The 26,135-nt window shown below is 34.4% G+C and overlaps 2 protein-coding genes across 3 annotated transcripts; both read left to right on the top strand.

Annotated features, from left to right (window-relative positions):
• Nucleotides 1–1,192: 1,192 nt before the first annotated feature.
• Nucleotides 1,193–6,247, top strand: LOC132284153 (uncharacterized). Its single transcript, XM_059786228.1, has 2 exons — nt 1,193–1,591; nt 5,686–6,247. The coding sequence occupies exons 1-2, from the start codon at nt 1,328–1,330 to the stop codon at nt 5,869–5,871; spliced, it is 450 nt and encodes a 149-aa protein (XP_059642211.1). The 5' UTR covers nt 1,193–1,327; the 3' UTR covers nt 5,872–6,247.
• A 14,017-nt stretch (nt 6,248–20,264) lies between these two features.
• Nucleotides 20,265–25,473, top strand: LOC132284977 (uncharacterized). Of its 2 annotated transcripts, none has more exons than XM_059787123.1 (7): nt 20,265–20,452; nt 20,545–20,622; nt 20,832–20,964; nt 22,374–22,477; nt 23,223–23,367; nt 23,542–23,682; nt 24,178–25,473. In XM_059787123.1, the coding sequence occupies exons 2-7, from the start codon at nt 20,582–20,584 to the stop codon at nt 25,231–25,233; spliced, it is 1,620 nt and encodes a 539-aa protein (XP_059643106.1). In that variant the 5' UTR covers nt 20,265–20,452; nt 20,545–20,581; the 3' UTR covers nt 25,234–25,473. The 2 variants fall into 2 exon arrangements, with proteins under 2 accessions (XP_059643106.1, XP_059643107.1); XM_059787124.1 differs by having other exon boundaries at nt 20,266–20,452; nt 24,196–25,473.
• The last annotated feature ends 662 nt before the right edge of the window (nt 25,474–26,135 follow it).

Below are 26,135 nucleotides of genomic sequence, written 5' to 3'. Positions count from 1 at the left end.
GTATTTAATAAAAATTATTTTGTATTTTTAAAAAATCTAAAAATGTTAAGAAATTTCTTACACTTTTAGAATAGTGTGGGTGTGTGTGTGTGTATATATATATATATAACGTTAAAGTTATTTGCACAAATATATATATATATATATCGTTAAAGTTTTTTGCACAAATATATATTCCAAATCTATATCTGTTCCTGCAAATGTCAATTTAGAAATATATAAAAAAATTAATGAAAATTCATTATGTATGGAATTTTTTATTTCGGTAAGTGAAAATTCATCCTATATAATAATAATAACCATATCTCCTAATTCATACCAACATAAACTTGTAAATGTGAAAACTTTTCTATGAAATATATATATATATATATATATATATATATATATAGTACACACACAGCAGAGGGAGATCATGAAAAAACTAAATGGTTACTTCAGTGAATAGTACACCAGCAATCAAATTTTTTTATTTTATTTATAAAACAAGTTAATTGAGCCAAAAAATTGATGATCATTTCAAGACATGCACCACAGCAAAGACCATTTATATATTCTTGAGTTTAATTATATATATTTTTTTGGGGACTAACTTTGATTACCCCATTTTTTACCTTATTAAATCTTTTTTATTATTTGTATAAGTTATTGTGTGTATTTATATAAAAGTTGCAATAATATGGTTCAAAGTTAATGGAAAGATCTTATTTTTTTAAAAAATTTCAAGTAAATAAATTACTTAAAGAAAGTACTTGATTTTAGAGAATTTTTTTTAGTATTTTGAAATAAGTGTTTGGAGGGCATTTTGGACCTAAATAATAATTATTGATGTATATGTAATTATTTTACTTAATTCAACCAAAGTGAAAACTAAACTTTTAAAATAGACCATTTTGTAATTTAAGATTACTAATTCTATGTAAGTGTAGTTTTACCTAAAATAAAATAATTAATCATTATATATATATATATAAATATTAAAACATTGACACCGCAAGAATACGGTATATATATTTTATTACCGTATTCTTACGGTGTCAGTGTCTTATTTTTTAAAAGTTTGACGTATCACCATATTCCTCTTATATTATATTTATATTCTGTTTCCGTGCTTCTTAACTTTTTCTTGTAATATCATATTACCACAAAATTAAAAATAATTAAATAGTCGTATATTTTACCCGATCCAAATTCAAAAACCCAGCTCATCCAGATACATGTTCAAGCCGACCTGCTTCACGTGGTAGGCAACGCCTCTATCTGGAGGAGCTGGGCGTGCAAAGGCGGTTGGTGTTTGTTGAATCGGAGAGAGAAAGTAGCGGTGATAATGGGGTTGCTGTCCCTCTCTCTGTGTCAATCTTGTTCGGTTCCCATGGCGGCGCCAATGGTACACTTATCATCAAGACCGGCTTCTCCATCGTCGACCGCCCATTTCTGCCAAATCAGAGGCGGAGCGCCGTCTCTCTCTCTAACGCCGTTGTTGGCTCTCCGGCGAACCGGAGTTAGCCGAATCGGTCGGAGGTCACAGGTCGTGTGCATGGCTCCGGAAGAAGAGAAGATGACTCGCCGTTCCCCTCTGGATTTCCCCATAGTAAGTCTACTCTCTCTCTGTACTTTTGTCAAACAGTTTGTGTGCTCTCCTTTGGTTTCATTATTGTTCTTGTCCTCTGTTTGGTTTGCTGAGAAATTGAAGGAAAAAGAAGGAAAACCCAAAACCTTGTGAATTATTGAAAGAAGGGAAAACCCAAAACTTTTTTAATTTTGTTTTGGCTGTTGTTTTGCACCATAAACTGAAAAAATGAAATAATAATTAATTCAATTGGTTTTGTTAACAGTTTGTGGGTTCTCCTTCTGTTTGAATGTGTCATTCTTGTCCTCACTTTGGTTGTTGAGAGATTAAAGGAAAAGAAAAGAAAACCCAAAACTTTGAGTTATGTGTTTGGTCTTTTTTAATCCATGAACTTAGAATACTCACCTCAATTGAGTTGAATAATTATATACTAATCAAAAAAAAAAATTGAGTTGAATAATTATATAAGGTTTAATTAAGTCCCAAATAAGGGGAAAATCTGAAATTGAGCTGTAAAAGCCCACTTTTCTGTTGTAGGGCTTCAGAGAATAAAGGAGGAATTTTCTAGTATAGGGAGGCCAACGATGAGTAGCTTTTCATTTTTCTTTGACCATGAACTGAAATTGTATTTTATGTAGCTAAGAGATGTTGGCAAACTACTACTAGCTATGGATCCCCATCTATATCCAATTCCAAAAAAAATGGAAACCAGTCATTAATGGGCCACTCTTTTTGCTTATGTAATACTCCTATGTTGTGGTTGGTCTTCCCACATGTGCCTATAGCCAGGAAAATTTGTACTTTGGTCTGTTAGCATTCATAAAATTCTAGTGCAATAATCAAGTGCATGTGTTATGCTCTCCCAAAAAAAAAAAAAAAAGATCTTGATACTAAGATTAATTGATGTTGGTGTTATAGAGTATTTGTGTTTATCTGTACAAAACAGCTGAATATCTATGTTTCTTGAATTTCAAAAGGTAAAGGCTTCATCTCGTCCATTCAGATACAGTGGTTCCCAAAATAGAAGTCTAAATTTGAAAAAGAAAAGAAATATATATTACTGAGTGTAATATATCCACCTGCTTGTCAGCCATCAGAACCTGAAATAATTTTTAAGCACCAATAAGACTGATGAAGAATATGGGTCTAAATGAAGAGGCAAAATTCTTTCCTTAGCATCTCTTTTCCTCTAAGTCTGTTCATTAGTAGGGTTTGAGTATTTGAATGTCCAATGTAGGTTCTCTGGGTTGATCGTGTACGCAATCCAGCAGGAATATATTTGGGTTACCAAATACATCATAATCAGCAACTATGTGTTAGTATCTGGGTTTAATCTCTTCCAATACCACCCAAGTGTCTATTGGACATAATTTGAATCACTCTTCTTTCTCACTCTAAAGTTTACCATTTGTTGTCCCACCACAGGATTTGAATCACCTTTAGCTCCTTTGGGCATATGTTTTCTCCCATCTGGCATGAACTAACCATTTGATGGGAAGTAACTAACCATTTGATACTCAAGACCTGACCACATTCCTCAAAGTGGCTATATGCATACTTTTAAATCCACTCTGCTCCCACTTTTGGTACATCGATTGCACCCCTGCTATCTTGCATCACCTAGTTGATTCTTTCATGAGCCACCGTGGCATCCAAATCGGATTTTTCATAAATCACATCTTGTCCATTTGGCCCACCATTGTTGACAAATATGTGAATCCAATGCTTCTAGATGACGATAAGCCCCCCCTGACTCAAATAGGTTGGGTTAAATTTGACAAGTCTGTGTACACCAACACCCTCCGCTTACACAGAGACAATTGTTACCTATTGCAATGTTTACTTGAAGTGTACATCTCATCATGCTAATTGCTTCACAGTTCACATTGTCCTTCAGGTCTTACTTCTCAGCTGTTTGTTAGTTTGCGATCATGCTATTGGTCTAGACTCTCTCTCTCAACTGATTTATCACTGTTGATCGGGGGAAAATTTTGATTTGCTGAAGATAGAAAATACTTGTTAAAAAAAAAGTTGGTGACATTTTAATAAAATTTACCTTTGCACTCCCTCCATCCCAAAGTAAGTGTTCCTTTTGGAATTAAACAGTTTAAGGGGAAATGCATTTAATGCATGTTTCCCTTTGAAATTACAAAACTATAGATACATTGTTAAATTAGCAAAGTTTTTAGAACTTAAGATAATTTAGAAATAGGAAAGCTTTAATTTTTTAACATTGAATTTTCAAAAGAGACGATTATTACGGAACATCTGCAAATAGTGTGAGGGGCAATTATTTTGGTTTGGAGGGAGTCTCTTGAAACAAAAATTTCAACCAGTACTGTCTTTCCAAGAAGACATGTTAAGAAATGTTGTTTTATATAACAGGTTGGAGTTAGCATAATTTGGACATTTCTTATCTCATGATACCTCTCAATTAGACTGAACATAAATTAATTGGCTAAATTATGCTTCACCCACACCCCAAAGTCCCAAACTATGTTCCTTGTGTCACTAAAACCCGTCTAAACTATACAATGCACCAAGATGTGGTATGCACATGATTATTAAGTTTAGTTTTGTGCCAATTTTGCTTTTCCGTTGGTGTTGTTGCCCCATTTGCTAACGGCTTCTCTCTCTCTCTCTCTCTCTCTCTCTCATTAAACATTCTCTACTATCATGTGTATCTGCCCCTTAATTAACTTCTTCACCAGTAATGATTAATGTCATCTGAAACCCCACAATGATCACCTTGTGATCACTATCATCCACCACTAGTGGTCAAAATTCAAAACTCCAACCACTGCTGTTGAGATCTCATCACCTTTACTGGATTGGTTGGTGTCTTTAGCTATCCAGCATCATAAAAATTAATTTCCAAATCTAAAGCAGACTCCATCATCATTGATATTTCTCCTTGACAACAAAAATAACAGCATATTATTCTAGAAAATAGAAAGCCGGAGTCTACCACTCTGGTCAATTATCTCTCAGTTGCTCTCATGATACATGTAACTAAAGCAGTAGAGAAGCATGGTTAAGAGCGAGAAAGTAAAAGGAGTGAGAAAGTGGATGGATTTTGGATGCAGTAGCAAGGAGCAGTTTATGTGTCTGATGAATGAAATATGGCTATAGGCCAATACCCAATGTTCCTGCCAATACGGGATATTGGAAGGGGTAGACTGAATAGAATTCTAACATATGGAATTATTTGCACATGGTGACTGCTCTCCAATTCCAACCAGCATTCTCACTGATGGTGGCTTCTTGCCATGCAATAGCCTGTTGTTCGATGGTTGAATTAAATTGGAACTTCTTTTATCTTTGGTTTGGGAGGAATCCTAGCTTTTTCTATTTTCTTATGTAATTGTTTGCGTGGGCTTTGAGTCTGTAATCACTGGATAAAATGTATTCCTTATGATGAGTTCAAATCACCAAAAACAACCGTCAGGATCACCTTTCACCCTCTTCTCTAGGCACCTCTAAGTTTACTTGGCAATTCCTAATAAAAGCAAACACTGGTTGTTGTTTAATATGTGAATGCTGTCACTGGTTTTGCTGGTTGTTGAATATGTGTTAACAGCTTGGCATTTGCAGTGTTGATTTGAACTTCGGAAATAATTGGGTTAGTGGCAGTTTTAGGTGGAGAAAAAGAGGCAGTTCGTCATTGTGATTGGTAGCATAGGTTCGTAGTGGTGGCTATGCTATGGAGATGGTGGTTGAGTAGTTGGTTTTAGGGGTTGCGACAATGAAGGGTGGGTGAAGTCTTGCTTCTGATAGTAAGAGAGGGGTGGTGTGCAAGTACAACGTTTTAATTTTTTTATAATAAAGAAATAAAAATAGTGAAGTCTAATATAATATGTGAACATTTTATGTTCACTCTGTTACCTTTAATAAATTCAAGCGGACATTTAAGGCACTCTGTAGTTCAGGGGGTGCCAGCGGTCCCATAGTTAAAGGAGTAGTTTACCCAAATTAATGTATCCTGCTTTATAGGAACTAAGAATTAATAGTCTAATAGATGAATCTTGTGCTTTTTGGTTGTTGTTAGGTTTGTATTATTGCACACTGGCTATTTTGGAATAACATATTACTCTGGTGCTAACCTGACATGGCAGGAGTGGGAAAGGCCCAAGCCCGGGCGGCGACCAGATATATTCCCCCAGTTTAGCCCAATGAAAACACCATTACCACCCCCCTTGCCAGCGGATCCTCCCGAAGAAGATGAGGAAGAGGAAGAAAAGAAAGAGGAAGAAGAGGACGATCCTGAGCAGGAGAATCCAGATAAACCAGATAATCAGTAGCTTCTATAAGTTTTGCAGTCTGAAGAGGAAGCGGGAATCGACTCTTTTCAAGCTTTAGTTTTGCTTAATGTGTGCTTTTCATTTGCATGTAGTCAAGTTTAGCCAATGCAGTGGATACCGCCACAGCCAGGAAAAGGGTGCTGCGGATGCTAGTGAGTGTGAGCAACAACATCAGAGGGTAGGTAATAGTTAAGCCATGTGTAGTATGTTTTCTTGTGGGTTTTGCAGATCAAATTGTTTAGACAAGAACCTTCAAAATAATATTTGTCACACCATTTATGTACGACTAGAATCAGATTCTTGTAGTTGATAAAAGTTTGGTGATTCTTACCATTTTATTTGGTTTAAAATATCCTGACACATCTTGATGAGCAAATTATGAGTATTTATGCTTTGAGACTGAATAGCTTCAGCAGTTGGTTGGACTACCCTTGGCTTTAGAGTTTCAGCCACTTTTTGGTTCAATGGTACTACATTACAAGGATGGCTCTGAGAGACATCGGTTAATGGGTCAGGTTCCGAACCATCGGATTGAAGCAGATCACGAGTTCTGTATTTGGACTAAAAGAAATATAAAGAAGAAAGGGGTGAGTGCTTGAGAAATTTTTACATGGTCCTGAGAGACATGGTTGATGGGTCAGGTTCCGAACCATCAGATAAAAGCTGATCATGGGTCATGGTTGATGGGTCAGGTTCCGAACCATCGGATAAAAGCTGATCATGGGTTCTATATTTTGATTAAAAGAAATGTAAAGAAGAAAGGGGTGAATGCTTTTTGAGAAATTTTTACATGGTTCTGTCCAATCATGGGTTTTATTTTTAGATTAAAATAAATGTAAAGAAGAAAGGGGTGAGTGCTTTTCAATAAATTTTTACATGGTTATGTCCAATTACAGCACTACACGCAAAAAAGGGGGGCGGGGATGTATAAATGAAACCCTCCGACCCCAATCCAGTTTTCACTGGATTTGGTCAAATTATGTGATGTTTGGGTTGGGCATATGTTCAACTTTGTAACTCAGTGATTGTGAACACCATAGAAGAAGGATGATGCCAAAATGTCATTTGGGCCTAGTTGTTGGACCTTGATAAGTTTTGGAATTTTGAATCATAAAAATGTCAGCCCAGCAGATTTTGTACCCAATGTGAGGACTGAGGAGCAGCATATGAGTATATATTGATTGAGTCGGGTCATGGTATACCCATATTATGACATGATATGCCGGGTTCACCCAAAATCTATTTATCTCACAAGGACATGTAAAACAAAATTTTGAATCCTTCACTAGTACCCACTGTTTTTCATTGGATTTTGTCACAAAACCTTAATTCAAGTAGTCATTCATTTGATATCTCCAGGGAGCGAGAACGGCCATTCTAACCCTCCTCAGGGGATTCCACCCATAAACGCGAAGTTTATGGTGGCTGATATTGCGCATCATCATTTAGTTATTATGTTTTATTTTCTTGTTGCTGGTCATACGTATAGAACTAACTTTGGAAGTACCACTTAAACAAGAAAACATGAAAGTGATTGAAAAAAAATTGTTGGGCTTATGCGACAGGTGATTTTCCCGTCATCACAGTGATGCTGCTCAATATTTATGCACAAAACCCGGATTCAAGTCATTTATTTGGTACCTCCCAAGAAATTATATATTACATGATTTCGGGAAATTGCATGTGGCTACATACGAAATTGTGTCGACCTTTTTTAAATTTTTACTTATCTGAAACCATGTGATTGGTTGGAACCATGTAAAAGTTTCTCCTTCTAAAGAGTTGCAACTGTTATTCTGATTAGGGATGGTAATGGGGCGGGAAATGTCATTTCCATTTAGAATAGCTACCCCCATCTCCACCTCAAAACCGTTTATTAAACGGCGCCGGGCGAGTTTTGTAGAGTATTTTCGTGATTGTAATACGAATTAAACGAAAATAAATAATAAAACAAATTTTCAACTGTGATAATATTTTTTCCTCTCTTATGCGAATAAAAACAATATTCAACTTCTTAATTGAAACTCAAGACTAAAATTTTTGTTGGAATATCAAAATAATACATAAAAATTCTCAAATAAAAATCATACAAAATAATTTTTAGTGATTGGAATAGAATAAACTAAAATTTGCTTACTATATACCTAATATTATTGAATATAAAATAAAGTATAAAAACAAAATTATAATTTATCACTATAAATGGAAGGGGGAGAGGCGAGGCGGGGTGACCATTCTCCATCCCCGCCCCATAACAATGCAAGTTTTCAATTTTAACCTTCATTCCCGCCCCAAAACCCATATAACCACCCTTATAATCGTTCTAAATGAGGCAGGTACCCGACGGCTACATATTTTGCCATCCCTATTTCTGCAAAATTTATGATTGATTGATATTGCACATGAGTATGAGCTATGCCATTTTTTCTTGGTTAATTTTTTGGTTTGACAAGTAATATCCAAATTGATAACATTCATAACCAGAACTGTGTTAAACTTGGAGCAAGGTTCAACAGCTCTCAACCTACTCTCTCGTATCTCAATTTGTTTATTAAATCACTCATTAGTCATTAATATACACTTATTTAATTATAGTATTATAACATTTATATAACCCTAAGGATAGTCCTTGCAGTCTTAGGGGAAGAACTCAACAACTCTCAACCAACTGTCAAAGCTTGAAAGCCACTCCCTAGAATACTTCTCAAATCCACTCATTTCAAGTACCTAGACATGAATTTTGCCTTCACATTTACACACACAAACACATACACACGCACAAATAAAAAATGTGCAGAAAGGGCATATAAATTCATAACATTTGAAAATATGTGCAAATTGTCCCTTAATTTTTGTTCAATGTCGATTTTAACCAATTTTTTTTTTAAAAAATCCCAAAATACCTTATATATACTTTTAAAAATAGAAATTAGTGTTTTTTGTATTTTCATTTTATCTTAGGGTGTATTCGGTTATATGGAATTGAAGTTTTAAAATTAGAATTGATAAAATTTGAAAAAAAAATTAGTTCAATTTTTAAACTTTTTTTTTTTTTAAATTCTATCAATTCCATTTCTAAGATTCTAATTTCATGCAACCGAACACACTTAAAGTAAATTTTAGATATTTTAATTTTCAAATTGTCAAAATGTCTATACTTGCTCAATTTGAAAAATATAGAGATTTTTTCACCAGAGGAGTATTTGCACATCCTGTATATAACATTATATATATATATATATATATATTTTGCATTTCACAAAATAGAGAAATTGAAAGCGTATTTGTATATCCCCCCCGCCGCATCATATGGGTTGAAACTTGAAAGGGAAAAGGAAAACAATGCTCGTTAATGAAATGATGGGAGTAGATATTAATATCAAAACCAGGGCAATAAAATCTTGAAAGCTACCTGTCTCCATCACCATCTCAAAATTCATGACGTTGAATTTTCACCATCATTCGAGATGAAGCATTCTGTAGAATAGCATTAACGTCCATATATCACTAGTGCCTCTTTATGTAATGAAAATTGAAAACTGAGAATGATTTTTATTTATTTATTTATTTTTTCTTTTAATACAGTATTCTCTAACAGCTCCCTCAAAGTCTGGTGGGTTCTATAAAATCATCTTGAGTGTGGAAATAAAATCCTTGAAGCGGCATAGTGGAAGTGATTTAGTGAAGATATCTGCTATCTGATCATGAGAAGTAATGAACCGCAACTGTTATGCTGCGTTTGGTATGCAGGAATGGAATGGAATGTAATGCCTATTCCAACCATTCCTTTGTTTGGTATACAACTTAAAGTGGGGATGGCCATTTCATTGGAATGAAAATTCATTCCTGGGAATGAAAATCCATTCCACAACTAAACCTATAGAATGGCCATTCCATTTCCAAGTAATTTATTTTAAAAAATCGACTTCCTAAAACACCCTCATATTCCAAGTCCAAAAACCACCATTACCTTGCACTACAATCATCTCCGCCTTTCACCACCACCACCACTACTACTGCCTTCCACCACCACCGACTTTCATCATCGCCCATCACTTTCCACCACCACCACTGTACCGCCACCGCCTTTCACCACCGCTACCTCCACTGTTTGCCGCAATCGCCACCGCCACCTTTCATCACTACTATTGCCACCACCTTCCACCATCACCACTGCCATTGCCTTTCACCACCTTCCACCACCACCGCCGCCATCGCCTTTCACCACTACCACCACCTTCCACCACCATCACTGCTATTGCTTTTCATTACCACCATCGCCTTCCACCACCGCCACCGCCACAGCCCTACACTACCATCGCTACCTTCCACCATTGCCACCGCCACCGCCACCGCCGCTGCCTTCCACAACCACCAACGCAGCCACCACCGCCTTCCACCACCACCATCGCCTTCTACCACCTTCCACCACTGCCACCACCACCACTACCACCACCGCCACCGCCACCGCCTTCCACCACCACTACCACCCCCGCTGCCGCCGCCTTCCACCACCATCACCACAACTTCCATTGCCTTCCACCACCACCATAGTCACACCACTATCTCCTTCCACCACAACCACCACACTACTGCCACCGCCTTCCACTAACACCACTGCCACCTTCCACCACCACTGCTACCACCAATTTCCACCATTGCCACCGCCGCCGCCTTCCAACACCACCACCGCCACTGCCACCATTTATTTTTAAAAAATTATTAGAGAATAATTTTTTGTTATTTTATTTTAATTTAATTTATTTGTTACTAAAAGGGATATTTTGGAGAATTTAATTAGAAATTTATTCCATTCTAAATTTTAAATTGGTCTAACCAAATACTAGAATGGTTATTATCATTGCATTCCTACACATTTCATATTTACAATCAAACAATAGAATGAGAATGACCATTCTCTTCCATTCCCACTTGTATTCCATTCTATTCCTGCACACCAAACGTAGCATAAGATCTTCTGAAGAAGATGACGACGAAAGAAAAAGGCAATCGTTCTCAATGTGTTTGGTACGCTCGTAAAATACATCATTGTGACAACTGTAGGGTCTTTTGTAGGATCTCCTGCCCAGTCGGCATCTGAATAGGCACAAAGAATAAGTGACAACTGGGAAGAAAAATAAAGCCCTGAAACATAATGCCTTTAAGATAGAGAATGATGCGAATAATTGCAACAAAATGAGTAGATATAGGGGCAGTTATGAACTGACTAACTATGTGGACTGTAGCGACCTGAACCCAAGGGTCCGAATCGCTAGCCGAGTCCTTACCCGAACCCGAGAATATCCAAGGGTAAAACAGTCAACTAAGGTATGGTAATAAATAATATAATTCTAAATGAGTCTAAATATGTCAACATAAGTCATAAGGGTCATTTGAACCCATGACACAAGGTTCTGGACATAAGAATCGGGATTTCACACAATTGCCCCCTTCGTTTTCAAATAATACCGGAGCAGTCCACACTAAAAAGGTTATAACTCTCTGTAAGATTGGAATTTTTGAGTAAAATTAATTTCATTAGAAAGTTGACTTAAAATCTTTGAATTTAGACTCAAATTTGACCCAATTTGGAGTTAAAATGAATGAGATATGATCGTTTGAAGTCATGAATTCAAAGCTGTCTCTATTTCATTTCGGTAGCCAAATGTGTGCTATACCGGTCGACCGAAATGACCCATCGGTAGATTGAAACGGCATTCCGGTCGTCCGGTTGTGGTTCTAGAGTGTCCTAGGCTACTGGATTTGATCCGAATTGACACCGGTCGACCGAAATGACTCACCAGTCGACTGAAATGGCCCAAAATTGCGAATTTCACAATGTTTAAGTGCCTAAACACTTTGACAACCCCATGGCTTCACTTGTGACATCTAATATGGTTAAAATCTGTTCCAAAACATCCATAAACATGCTTACATTGATAAGATAATATTCGTACATCATAATGAGATTAAATTACATCTTTATACATCAAAATAAATTCAATTACATTAAATACAGATACATGAACTTCAAATTATAAGCTTTCTAACTAAGTATAAGCATGTGAAGGCGTCTCATCCGTTCCTCCGCTCCTAAAACCCTAAAAATATTTAAGATAAGAGGGGTAAGCACCACCGCTCAGTAGAGGATGCCTAAATGGCGTTTCCTCAAGTCAAGTAAGCATGACACATAACACAAAAGAGCATAATAAGATAAATGAATTTTCAACACATTTTCCATCATCACCATACAGTTACAGGCTGAATAATAACTTTACTTTAGTAACAATTTAACAAGAAGTTCTCATTAACAACCAAGCAACACATAGATAACATTAATCTCAATTTAAGCAACAACTTAATAAGCAATGATCATATGCGAAACCTATAATCCAATTCAACCAATTCATGTAAAATTTCAGCATGCTTTTAAGGAGAAACACAACAATCACTTACAAAGACTTAGGACTACACAAGTTAGACAACCCCTACCTTAAAGTGTGCTAGCCAAACAAGCTTTAAGCCTCCCAATTTTCAAAACCCTTAACCCCTTGCAATATTGGTCTTAAATAAAAGCTCTCCTCAAGCTCATCACTTCTTCACCTATGGCTTCATCAAAATCTCTCCTTAATCTCTCCAAAAACAAGCATGAAGTGTGGAAGACATTTAGTATAAATAAATAGATATAGAATGAGAAAGTGAAGGGTTAGAGAGAAGAAGCATTCTGCGGAAATGAAGGAGAAGGGAAAGAAAGTGGGTTGGTCAACAATTGACCTTGTGGTTACTAGCATGCCACTTGTCAAAAGGTGTGTGATTACTACTTTTTGGTCAATTACTCTTTTGCCCATCAATGTAAAGATACACTTATATGTATGTGCATATGAAATGACTACAATGCCCCTTATTTAAAATGAGAAAATCGGGAGAACTTCCCGAACCCAAAAATCATCTTGACTTCCAAAAATTCTAAAAATAAACTCGTCGCCTCCAAATGACTTAAAATAAATAAAAATTACATTTCTAAAATTCTCGACTCAAGAAAATGACCAAAACGACCCTCAGGACCCGTGTGACATGCAAAAAGAGGCAAGGATTAAAATAATCCAAAAAAATCAAATAAATTCCAAAAAATAGGAAAAATCGGTAACATTACATGGAAGATATGAGAGATGTTTGGACGGGTGAAAGTGAGATAAACCAAACTACCAACCAATTGTCGATACAATGTTCTATCTCGAAAAGATTTGCCATCATGTAGATTAAGTCTTGTGTTGTGCTCGAGTGGTGTATCAACAATCTTGCTGTCAGTTAAGGCTGCTTTCAAAACAATATATGATATGTATTTTGCCTGAATGAGGTAATAATCATCTGTAGCACGCTATATTGATCTCATGATCAAGGAAATAACTGAGGGGTTCAAAATCATTCATCTCGAACTGACGACTGAAAAATAGTTTAAATTTGTGAATTCCCGTCAAATCATCTCCAGTGATGATCATGTCATTAATATAAAGTAAAAGAAGAATGCTACCCTAATCTGTGCGTCGTATGAACAAAGCCGAGTCATAATAATTAACAGAGGAGTACCCAAGACAAGAGATAGTCCAGCTGAATTTAGTAAATCAAGCTCTGATACCATGTTAGAATATAAAGAAATATAAAACATTATATTGCATTGCATTGAATAAGGATTATATAAAGGTTCTATATATAAGAGAACGTTTAGGTGTAAGTGGGTGATAAATAAGTAACTTATAAATAATAATATAATATGTGTAATCATATAAGATAATTTATTATATACAAGAAACTTAGATATTAAGTAAAAGGTAAACTTGTAATTTAACCTAAAAATTAGGAAGACTATAAAGAGAACCCATGAGTTGAAGTGTACTAAAAGTTGATTCATTGAGAGCGTTGAGACAAGCTTTGAATTATTGGGTACTTTATATAAAATAAAAAATAAAAATTATTGGATACTTCTGTAAACAATTTTTGATTAATTTTCTGCTAGTAGATTTTGAGCCCTCTTCTACTTGAATGAAGGCATGTTGTCAACCAGTCCTATTAACTTGATGAACAAGTTAATATATTTTGTTAATAAAAAAAGTAAAGAAAATACAATAGAAACATAGAAACACAATAAAAATTGAAAAAATGTTTGATGAGCTCGGTTTGCTTTGGATTAAGGTGCGACTTGAAATGATCACTAAGGTTGAAGACTACAACAAGGTTATAATATATACAAGATTAAAAACCACCCTAACTGAATAATTAAGTATGTACATATGGCATGAGATCAAATCGTTTTCACTTGTCATGCCAATTTTATCACCCTTATATGGATATAAGGATCAATCCTCACCATAAACCCTCTAATTAAGTGCGTGTCTAGTTATGATAGTTTTTTTCTCATGACGTAAAATATTTTTTTTGAAAAAGTTTTTTTTTTTATTTAAGTAAAAGATTTTTTTTGTTTTTATTTTTTCGATATTTGACAAAAGTTTAGGTCGATGTTGAGTTCAAATTCATTAGACGGGCCTATAAAATAACTTGCCAAAAATTTATTTGTAAGTTATTTTTGTTAAGATTAATAATTTTTTTTCTTTGTAAATATTTTTTGACAACCAAATACTAAAAAATAAAAATATATTTTACATCTAAACAAACAGAACCTAAATTAAATCAAGTTCAAAATTGTTCAAGCTTGATTCATCATATTTGGATTTAGATCAACTCAAGGACGGAGCCAATTTTTTTTTTTCAGGAGGGCACATTATAGTATTGTATACCATAACATATATTTACAATACGTACGTGCATATAAGTCAATGTTTATGAGTGTGTATATATATATATATATATATATAGTGATAATTTTGGGATGAAATTAATTTACAAATATAGAATATAAGGGTTAAGGAAACAATTTAGGAGAAAAAATAGGAAACATATATAGAAGCACGTGCCTCCCAATTCCCTCCGTCCCTGGTGTCATATGTGGTAAAGAGGACACTTTTATTTACAGATGGGAAGACAAGTATTGCCCATTTTATATATAGTGACAGAATTAGAAAATTACTAGGTATTAGAAAAACGGCTATAGTGAATTGTAATAAAATGGATCATGAGTCGATTTAAATTGACTTGACGTGATTAAATAAATGTTTGATTCTACAATGTAACACAATAATAAAATGGATTATGATCCTAATAAATCTAGCCATTAGGTGGTGGTTGGGTTCGTCGATGGTTCATATGGTTAAGCGATAAGGCCTCGGCAGGCTTGGGTTTACAAATTCACAGGCCGGGCTATGCATTAATGATTAATCCTTTAAAAAGGGTCGGTAAAAAGTTTCACCAAATATTTGATTGTTTATAAATTTTAAAAATAACTATTTGGATGCATGACAAAATCATAGTTGGTAGAGGGGCAATAATGGAATGTACAAACATAGCTCAGTATAATTGAAAATGAAAGAAACATGGCTTTTTGTCATTTGATGTCAACCATAGTAGTACGTTCACGTATGGTTTGTACTATGCAAGAAACTTGTTTGTGTCAGGTGTAACGGGCGTATCTATCTCTTCATTATCACGCATGAAAATTTTCTCGTGTACTACATTTTTTGTATTTAATACTAGTTGTTAGTGCACTCATCTACCAAAAACCCATTTGTATTTGTTTTGTCACGTTGTCTTGTAACAAATAAGGTATTGGGGGTGTGGCGCTTCATGCATTGTGTTATATTTATGGTTCGAATAAGAGTAAGAAAAAGCGTTTATACTAATTGCTACTTAAACTTGTAACGTGAAACAACCTGTTTAGCTATTTATTTATTTTTTTTTTTAAAATTTAAAACATATATATATATATATATATATATAGAATGATTAAAAATTTCATTATATCTTAAAAAATCACATAACTAACCAAGAGTATCACCGTAGTACTAATACCACACTAATCATATATTATTATTATTATTGTTATTATAATAAAGGTTGAAATAGTTCATGAGTAGATTTAAATTGACTTTACGTGATTAATTAAATGTTTGATTCTACAATGTAACACAATAATAAAATGAATAATGATTCTAATAAGTCTAGCCATTAGGTGGTGGTTGGGTTTGTTAGATGGTTAATGCGGTTGAGCGACTAAGGCCTGGGCGGGCTTGGATTTACAAATTCACGGACCGGGCTATGCATTAAAGATTAATCCTTTAAAAAGAGTGGGTAAAAAGTTTCACCAAATATTTGATTGTTTATAAATTTCAAAAATAACTATTTGGATGCATGACAAAATCTTAGTTGGTAGAGGGGCAATACAGAAATGTACAAACATATCACAGTAGCATTGAAAATGAAAGGAACACGGCTTTTTAGTCATTTGATGTCAACTATCATAGTAGGCCTACACATGGTTTGTATTACCTGAAAATTTTGTTTGCGCATGGTGTAACAAATTTGTTCGTGTACTACATTTTTTGTATTTAATATTAGCTGTTAGTGCACTCATCTACCAAAAAGCCATTTGCATTTGTTTTGTCATCTCTTGTAACAAATAAGGTATTGGGGCATCACGCATCATGCATCTTGTAATATTCATGGTTCGGGAATAAGTATAGTGCACGATGTGCTAGCGCACACAATATCTCTCTATTCCTTGTAGCATTAATGTGGTGGGCTCCTCTCTTATCTGTCTTTATTTACCGAGTCTTTTGTATTGCCAACCAATGCAACAATACAAGGAAGAGTTTGGTAAACTAGTGCCATTAATAATTTGAGAATTCCGGGGAATTCTTATGCAATGTAAAAATTAAAAATGTAGTTTTGATTCCGTACAAATATGGACGATTTTGTCAATTTAAATTGTCCATATTTGTTCGCGATATTTATGTACCCGATGCACGGTACACCGTGAACACTGGATACCTCCTCCTTAGCCATGCCTAACCTTTGAGCCGCCCACAGCACCACTGGATTGGTGTGCAAGCATTGCACAGCTGGCACCACTTTTTGTATGAATAAACCTGTTGACAGCTAAGTATTACAGCTGTATTTTCTCTAGCGTGATTGACGATTCTTCTTCTCTATTCTGAGTCACCTGGTCAACTTGACTCTTCGGCGCTAAGAAACCTGGTCCTTACACGTGGACCTCTCAAAGGTAAGCGTTGTGTTCCCGCCAAAATATTCCTTTGTTCCTTTATCCTTTTCCTTGCACTAGGCAAAAGCAACAACAAATGACAGTTTCAATTACTAAAATAACCCTTGAATAGTTGAATGAATTTCTAGGTCTTTGTTTTTCTCTCCCGCAAGTCTCAACCAAACAGCCGAAAAATAACATTAAACAAAACAGAATGGAAGTTTTATTTATTATATATAGATTAAGGCATTTACATCTGATTAGATGGAAATTAATGTTGAAAAATAAAAGTGAAAGAAAAATGAGTAGTTAGATATAAATTAATGTGGAAAAATGAGTAGTTAGATAGAAAAAAAAAAAACAACTAATGAATTTTTTTTATGGCATCCTACATTCCTTTCAGAAACCCATCAATCCATTGATGTAAGACTAGACAAGCAATTAGGCACCAAATATCTACATTTCACTTGGAAGTCAGGACAAAATGTAAGAAATTCAATTCCAACTCATTTTGGTGGTTTTGTGTGTGTGTGGGTGTGTGTGTGGGTGTTGTGACAATATTTCTTGTTAAGAAATACAATTTTTTTTTTTTCTCCTTTTAAAGTGAAAATAAGCAATAAAAACAAAATATATTTGCCAATTATTATGATTTCCTTACTGCAATAATTAATAAAAATTTGATTTGTAAATTATTGGAACAAAGGCTCCTCATGCTTTATGTAAATAATGTCAAGACTCGAGCGAAAGTCTCTAGTTTGCTTTTGTTCCTGCTCAATTATTGGATCACAGGTGTAGCGGTCTTATCCGAGTGATAAAATGTCAAATTTTAAAGTGTTCTCCACCCTATTGAGTCTAAGTTTGATTTTTACTGAAAATTTTAAGTGATAATTAAAAAATAAATTTTTATATCTCTTTTTTGAATTTTCAAAGACAAGTGGAAGATCATTGATTAAAGCACTGAAAAACTACTCTTCTTAGTCACTAGAAAACAACCTAATATTAAGAATTACGTTCAACTTGAATTCCCTTATTGAATACGTAGGCCACCAGTGTTTAATTGAGTTCGGTCACACCACTTAAAATTTTAACCCTATTTTAAATGGTGCTTACCATTTTTAATAATATTAAAATTATTTTATAAAATGCACTTAATTGAATAAACTTAATATGACGTCTCTCATTTTAAAGTGTTTAGTTGAACAAGAACTCTTATACACTACGTAATCTCTCTTCTCTTAGAGTGTTTAGTTCAACACCAAATGAATCCGGTCCAGACTTTTAATAGAACACACACATAACTGTTGGGATTTATATGCCTGACATAGTAAATTTCTGTTTGGATTAAAGTGATATATGTTCCTGACGTATCTGAAATATTTATACTTTATGCAATTGGTAAATTCAATGTATTATATTTCGATTCATTATGGAATTGATAGTGTCCATTTAATTGCAAGAGATATTTACATATATGTATGTGATGGCAATCAATACATAAATATATAAATAGTAATCATAAATGGTTCATAGTTAGTAATTATGGATGGACTCATAATTAGTTAATACTTGAACTGGATTCGCGTTAGGTTGAGATATATTGCGAGAGCCGTCGTATGCAATTGCTCCCTATCACTGTCATGACATTTGACTCTTAAGCATGAGAGAAATATAGACTCTTTTATTAATTAATAATTACTTTGATTTGTTCGGCGAATACTTCGGGATCCTTAGACCGACACTTTGGATAATTATATAATTAATAGTTAGAGCGTTATATTCTCAATATTTGTATTAATACTATTTGTATTTATTTTGTATTGATTATGGTTGATTACAAATTAAATTCGAAGGCTTTTGTGTGTTTTTAGACAAAATGATTTATTATATATTTATTTATTTAAATTATTATTTTTGTCAAATAAATGTTTTATTGTGATCGAGTCAGAAATAATCAAATGTACCAAAATAAATATATTAATTAAGTGGTCGGATTGATAGCTTTATTTATCCGATAACTAATTATGCATAGAGGAGTCAAAGTGCAACATTAACTTAGAAGTTATTTATTATTTAATTGGAGTTTAATTAATTTCTTTTAGTGGAGTAAAAATTAATTAATGAATTAATTTAATTGGGTCCATGGACTGGGCTGATTATTAATTCATTGTAGCCAATAAAATAATAAGCCCAATAGGATTCTCACTCATAACCCAACTTGATTTTGGAATCTTATTAGATTTGAGATATGTGAATTAGAGATAGAGAATGATTTATTTTTTCCTTTTCTTATTTTTATGTTGCCTATATATATATATGGTTTTATGTATATTTTAAGGGAGACTTTTAGAAAAGAAAAAAGAATATATATATTTTTTCTCCCTAGATTTTAGGGTTTGCTTTCTCATCTAATGGAGGCTCCCACAAGCGTAGTTTTCTAAGATGATTCATGGAGACTTATGAGTGATTCCTAAATGTCAAACCATTACCAAGAAAATAGAGATCCAAGAACACATCTAGCAAAAGAGATCTACAATAAGTGAGAACATTCACTTTGAATGAGAGATTTAAGGTTTACTCAAATCTTGATGTAAGTATTCAATATATTAATTGAATGATATATCATATTTTATTTTTACATAAAACTTATCTCTACTAAATCTTATGTGGACGATCAAGTTGAAGAAATTATTACATGATCTTAAATCATTAATAGCTAAAATAAAAGGGTTTACCTATCGTGTCAAGTGATGATAGAACTGGAGACGATGTAATAATTTCTCTAAGTAGCCCCTAATTAGCCCAATTAATCCAAATAGGTTTTTTTTTTTTTGAAAAGAAAAAGGAAAAGAAGAATTTTTGTTTTTTTTTTTGGTCCAAGTAGATTTATTTTATTCACCTTAAATTCCGGGAAAATAAATTCACCAAATCAGCAGCTCGATCCTCGAGTTTTGTCTCCCGCGGGTAGTATCATCTCTCTCACGAACCCGCCAATGCACAGTCCAGAGGCTTCACATCTTTCATTTCCTAAAATGCTCCAACATTGCGGGGCAAACCACTGATTAGTCGATGTCAAACGTGGCTAATATCGTAAAATCATCTCCTTGCAGTTATACATACACATATAATTTATAGAGAGAGATAGGTTCGAACGTGGCAAAGCAACATTATATATATAACACACACACACACATATATATAACATTATATATATGACACACACACACACATATATATAACATTATATATATATATATGTGTTATTGCTTTTCACTCTCAAAAGCTGCCACATTTCTTTACTCTCGTGCTGCTTTAGCGCCGATTTAAGCACATCCACTGCATTTTTCTTAACTCTCTGTCTCTCTCTCTCTAAAAGACTAAAACTACATTGATTCCTGCCATTCTGTTTGAGCTTCTTTAATTCTTGATACAAAGGTTCTTCATTTATTTCTCTCTCTATGTTTCTTGCTTTCTCTCTCTAAACAGCTTAATTTAGTTTGCTCTGAGATTATTGTTTCAATCTTCAGATCCTGAATATACGATCAGAGCTTCTTGAAGATCAACATGTTTGAGAGAGTAATAAGAAGCAAATTCTACACAAAATGGTTAGTCTTCTTCCAAATGGTCTCTGTTTGATTAATCAAATGTGTTTACAGTAATCTGGTTTTAATTTTCAATTTTTTCTTACACAAAAATGCTCAGTCTTCCAAACTCGTATGGTCTCTGTTTAATTAATCAAGTTTGTTATAGTAATCTGGTTTTAATTTTCAATTTTGTATAACCTTTTTTTTGTTTAATTTTATTTTAAATATAGCAAGTCAGCGATCAAGCTGACGAAGACTCGAATCGAAATGATACAAAGGAAGAGAAATGCAATGCAGAAATATTTGAGGAATGATGTTGCGGATCTTCTGAAAACTGGTCTTGATATGACTGCCTATAGCAGGGTATGTTGGGTTCTTTTAGCATTTTAATTAAGTGATATGTTGATTTATATATTATTATTATTATTATTATTATTATTATGGGATTTTCAAGAATTTGAAGCTTATGGTTCATTTTCATTATTTATGTTGATTAGTAGTTCACAATGTTAGCTGTTCATGCCATGTTTCATGAATTGATAGCCCTTTTCAATCTGAATTTGTAATAATTATACATGAAATCCATGGGATAATGTCCCTAGAACATACTGAATTTGGCATTAATTAAGGTCTATTTTGATTAAGATAAGAGAATTAGATTTGTGGGTCTCAAGCAATTCCTGATTGTACTGTTTCAACTATGAATACCAAACTTGAAATGGGGAATTTAAAACACAACTGGAATCTACTTTTAATTTCTGAAATTTTCCATTAAGCACATGTGAAGTTGTACATTTCGAATTCTAATTTTAGGGTTTGAATACTTGTGGAAATTTTTAGGTCATTAATACACCTTTTTTATTTTTTTATCTTTTTTATTTTTATTTTTTTAATTTTATAACCTTGGCAAGACATGGATACACAATTTGAGTGGGGCAGATTATTGTAAATTTGTGTCTGGCATTGAGGTGGTAGACGCTTGAAACTTTTGTTCCAGGTCCATTTATATGACGATAACATGTCACTTCTTTGACATTACGGTAGGTGAACGAAAAAAATGAAGTATATGGGCTTGGAGGCGTTTGAACTTTAGAGCACGAAGCAAGTATTGTACTGCAGTGGGTTTAATGAGCACCCACATTTTTTTGGAGGTTAACTTATTTGGACGCTTAGGATGCATCCAAATTATAGTTGTGTTCGTCTGAATTATCAATGATTGGGAATTGTTACAGCTCAAAGATTATCAAAACTCTTTCGTAACTCAATACTAATATATGAATAGTTTACCTTTTGATGAATAGGTACATAGGTGTCTTCTATCTTAGAGTTTATAAATAACAACTGATTGTAGGCGTTTCTTTGTCCCGAATGTTGTGTTTGTCAGAGTAATTTGATAAAGGAACATATTATATGCATATGCCAGAAATGATCATGGTCTTTTCATAAGAGAAACACAAGCTCGTAAACTTCAAGCAAGAAAGAATTGTGCTTCTGGAATGGAGGCATTGTTGAAAGCATAAGTTCATCTAAGCAACTGGCTAGATTATACAATGCCAAATCCATGATGAAACAGATCTAATTGAGGCAGTGGTCGTGATGGCCGATATGCTACCAGGGGCCCTTACATCAACTGTCATAGCTTTGAATAAAAGATTTGCTTCGGAATTCAGATTACTGGTTCTCGTTATATGTCTACACATGCAAACATGTATAGCCTTTCCATTTATCATGGGCTAGTTATAACTTTTAATTTCTTGTCAATGATGATGCAGGTGGAAGGGCTTCTGCTTGAGCTGAATATGTCAAGCTGCTATGATTTTGTTGAGAACTTCTGTGGGTGTATCTTAAATCATCTTTCATTGATGAATAAACAGAGGTATATGCAAAATTAACTATTTATCTTGTTCTTTGCTGAATAACTGCTCTCCCCCTTCTCTCTCTGAAGATGTTTTTTTTTTGTTTAACTACTCTCTCTCTGAAGACGTTGTCCTGTATAAATATAGAAAAATAATCTATAACTATTTTAAATGTTTCCCATGGTGGAAACCAGGAAGCTGCCAAATAAGAGACGCATAGACCACAAGAACAAATATTACTGCAGCACATCATTTCTATAATATTAACCCTCGTTAATCTTTATAATCATCCTCTATGTGACGTCCACCTTCTATGCCTTTACCTCATTTCTATTAGATTGCGCTGTTTACACTCCTATCCATTCATGGGAATTGTGTTTGTCAGAGTAATTTGTTTGTATCTGGACATGTAATATGTGAATTGTTGCCATCAATTCAAGTTTTTATCTTTTTATATGACTAGCTTCTGTTTCCTCCTCATTTCTTCCAGTTGAGGCATATAGTCAGGGTTGTTGTGCTTTATGATAGATAAAATGCTTATAACAAAAGGAAAAGTTAAGTTCCATGCTTATGCGGATAAAAGCGAAGAGTTTAGTATCAACAATTATTCTGACATGACTAATGTTGTCGCATTGTTTTAATACTTCATTATGAGGTTTAACATGATTGAACTTTGTATAATTTGTTGAGTTCTTTCTCTCTCTTGCAAAATTTACTTATTTGGTACGATGCTTATATATCTTTTCCCGACTGTTTTTCCTATAGAGAATGCCCTGAGGAATGCAAGGAAGCTGTATCATCGTTGATGTTTGCAGCAGCAAGATTCGCTGATTTGCCAGAATTGCGTGATCTTAGGAGTATATTTACTGGGAGATATGGGAGTTCCATCGACTCTTATGTCAATCAAGAGGTATTTTTATGCATAGTTTCACTACAAGCAGAGAATAAATAGTTTCTTACGTGGGACAATTCTATATATGTATATTATAAATCCATGATATATATATATATATATATATATATATATGTATGTATGTATGTATGTTTGTATATATTGACTGATGGCCTAAATATTTATGTTTAGTTTGTTGAGAAGTTGAAGTCAGTGCCTCCTACAAAGGATATGAAGCTTCAATTAATGCAAAATATAGGACTTGTGCTCGGTATAGAATGGGATTCCAAGGCGTTGGAACAAAGGCTGTATAATCCACCTGCACCCAAACAAGTAAGATTCTGTGTATGCTTATTCATCTTCTTAACTATTAGTTTCATATTGGAAAGGAAATATCTAGAAAAGTGCAGTCTAGGACTACAAGTCTTATTATATTGCTTGTTAAGTACAACTCAGTCTGGTTTGCCTTAAATGTTTTCTATGGAATTATATATAAAAATGCTGTGTTGTAGAAAGATATGGTGGATATATAAAACCAAAAGAGGTTTGAGTAGGGAGGTTCTACTCCAAGTCCTGCCTTTCTACAATATCAGTTCAACATAAAAATGCTGTGTTGTAGAAAGCATTTTGAGCATTCAAGCTTATAATGTTTTGATCTATTAGGAGGCAAAGTTTCCTTTCATCCAGCATTTCAACATACAACACATCTAAGAAAAATAATAGTAATAATAATAATACATGGAATCATGTTTTTTGTTTTGGTCTTTTTGTAAGCTATGTCTTCTTTATATTCTAATAATATCTTCCCAAATCTAATAATTTTTGCAGCTTTTCAATCTTTTGCAGGATTGGACTAAAAATGTCAATGATGATCATTACAAATTACACAAAACCGGGGATACACCTTTTGGGAAGATAGACAACCATCATGCCGGGAATAAACATAACAATGTGAGGGATTATACTGATCCGAAAAGGGACAAGGACCACCTATTATCTTATGGAGGCAAACAAGTCAACAATGATAAATACAAACTGCATGACCACCGGGAAAATGTTTCCCATAAAGAAGATAATCCAGGTATTCAGTTTCAAGAAACAGAAATTGCTCCTAGTAAAGATGTTCGAGTGGCAGATGCGGGCAGGAATGGGCAACGGAATAATTTTGTGAATTCGGTTAAAAGTGTTTCCCAGGAAGAAGTTGATGACAAGATGCCCTTCTACCACAGGATAATACCCCCTCCTTATGTCAAACCGAAAGTTAGCAAAAATGAAACAATGTTGCAGGTTCCTCCTGCTGATAATGACATGCAAGGGACTGGAGCTGCAAAATTGAGTGGTCATGTTGAAGGGGAAGATAATCATGACCAGGATAAATTGGCTGGTGAAGCCAAGCCAAAACCAAGATCAGTTAGGAGTAGACGAAGTAAACTGCCACCAGCCCATGACAATGCTGGTATTGTTGAAACTGATGGGTTGGGGAAGGTGAAATCGGATAAAATGAAACAAGATGCAAAAAGGGGCCTAAAGATCTTAACTGAGGATGGTAGTGATAAAAAGGCTGAAGAGGAAGGAGTGACGGACAGGCTTTTGATGCGTTACAGCATGAAACAGTCATGCAATGAACAGGGTAAGCTGGGAATAGCTCTTGAGCCTCCTTCACAGCATGCTGCTGCTGGTACCAGTAATGACACGAGGAACTGTCCTCCAGCCAGAGCAAAGTCTTTCCCTCAGGAACCGGTTAGTGTAACTGAGGCACCGAAAGGACATGTTCGAGCTTCTTCCTATCAACCAGATATGTTGAACCCAGTGGGGCACGGGCAGTCTAAGCTATTAGATTACGATGATTTTGTAGCTCGGCTTGCAGCTCTGAAAGGAAAGTAAGAATGACACTGCCATTTTAGAAGCTAGAAACCGTTTTGTATTTCTTCACATTTTTCGTTCTTTACATATATCATTGCATCCACTGTATTCATTTGTTCCATCCATAGAGAAATATATAGTAGCTCCCGATTGTACGTTCACCGTATCAAGTTTCGTATATTTAGTTTCCTGATCATTTGATTGTAAAATTGACTACTGTTCACCTACAGTACAGAATATACAAATTCAAGTTTTTCTACATGTTTATTAGGCTTGATCACGGTTCGGTTCGGTTTGGGGATAAATCCCTAGCCGAATCGGTCCCCACGGATTGGTTAAAACTGAAACCGAACCGATCCGTGGGGGTATTCAATCTGAACCAAATCGATCCGTGAGTTAACGGATCGGATCGGATCGGTACCCGGATTGGGCTGATTAGGTCTTTTCAAACAGCCCATTCAATTATGGCCCAGATCGGATCAGTTCCTCGAATTGGGCTGATTGGGCTTTTCAAACATCCCATTCAATTATAGCCCATTATCAAAATTTATTTATTCAATCTACGACAAGATTTATAACAGCCCATTCAATTATAACAATTACAACAGCCCATTCAATTATAACAACAATAGATTTATGTTACAGCACTAAAATTTCAAAATGTATTTGGCACATATAAAATTATAAATACCACCACAAACTTAAATTACCTAATAACAAAAAAAAAAAATGTAAATCATCCAGAAGTGAAAATAATATAAAACATCAAACAACAGTCTTGACTAGCAGTAAAACAAGTCTGAAAATGGTAGCATATCAAGTCTGAAAATGGCAGCAAGCAAGGCTAGCTCTCAATCTGAATCTGAAACTGTAGTCACATCTACAAAATAACATAATTTAATTAAAAATCCACCATATGATAT

This window comes from Cornus florida, unplaced genomic scaffold (assembly GCF_030987335.1).
Source record: "Cornus florida cultivar Cherokee Brave unplaced genomic scaffold, ASM3098733v1 CherokeeBrave_3.0.0_Hap2_Chr11, whole genome shotgun sequence".
In the NCBI taxonomy this organism is placed as follows: Eukaryota; Viridiplantae; Streptophyta; class Magnoliopsida; order Cornales; family Cornaceae; genus Cornus; species Cornus florida.
This window is presented reverse-complemented; position numbering and strand designations above follow the sequence as displayed.

Excerpts from the sequence above, each read along its gene's own strand:
- LOC132284153 (XM_059786228.1), top strand. The coding sequence starts at position 1,328 with ATGGGGTTGCTGTCCCTCTCTCTGTGTCAATCTTGTTCGGTTCCCATG. Across the intron at positions 1,592-5,685 it reads CCCCTCTGGATTTCCCCATA|GAGTGGGAAAGGCCCAAGCC; the intron begins GTAAGTCTACTC and ends CTGACATGGCAG.
- LOC132284977 (XM_059787123.1), top strand. The coding sequence starts at position 20,582 with ATGTTTGAGAGAGTAATAAGAAGCAAATTCTACACAAAATG. Across the intron at positions 20,965-22,373 it reads ATATGACTGCCTATAGCAGG|GTGGAAGGGCTTCTGCTTGA; the intron begins GTATGTTGGGTT and ends ATGATGATGCAG. Across the intron at positions 23,683-24,177 it reads ATCCACCTGCACCCAAACAA|CTTTTCAATCTTTTGCAGGA; the intron begins GTAAGATTCTGT and ends TAATTTTTGCAG.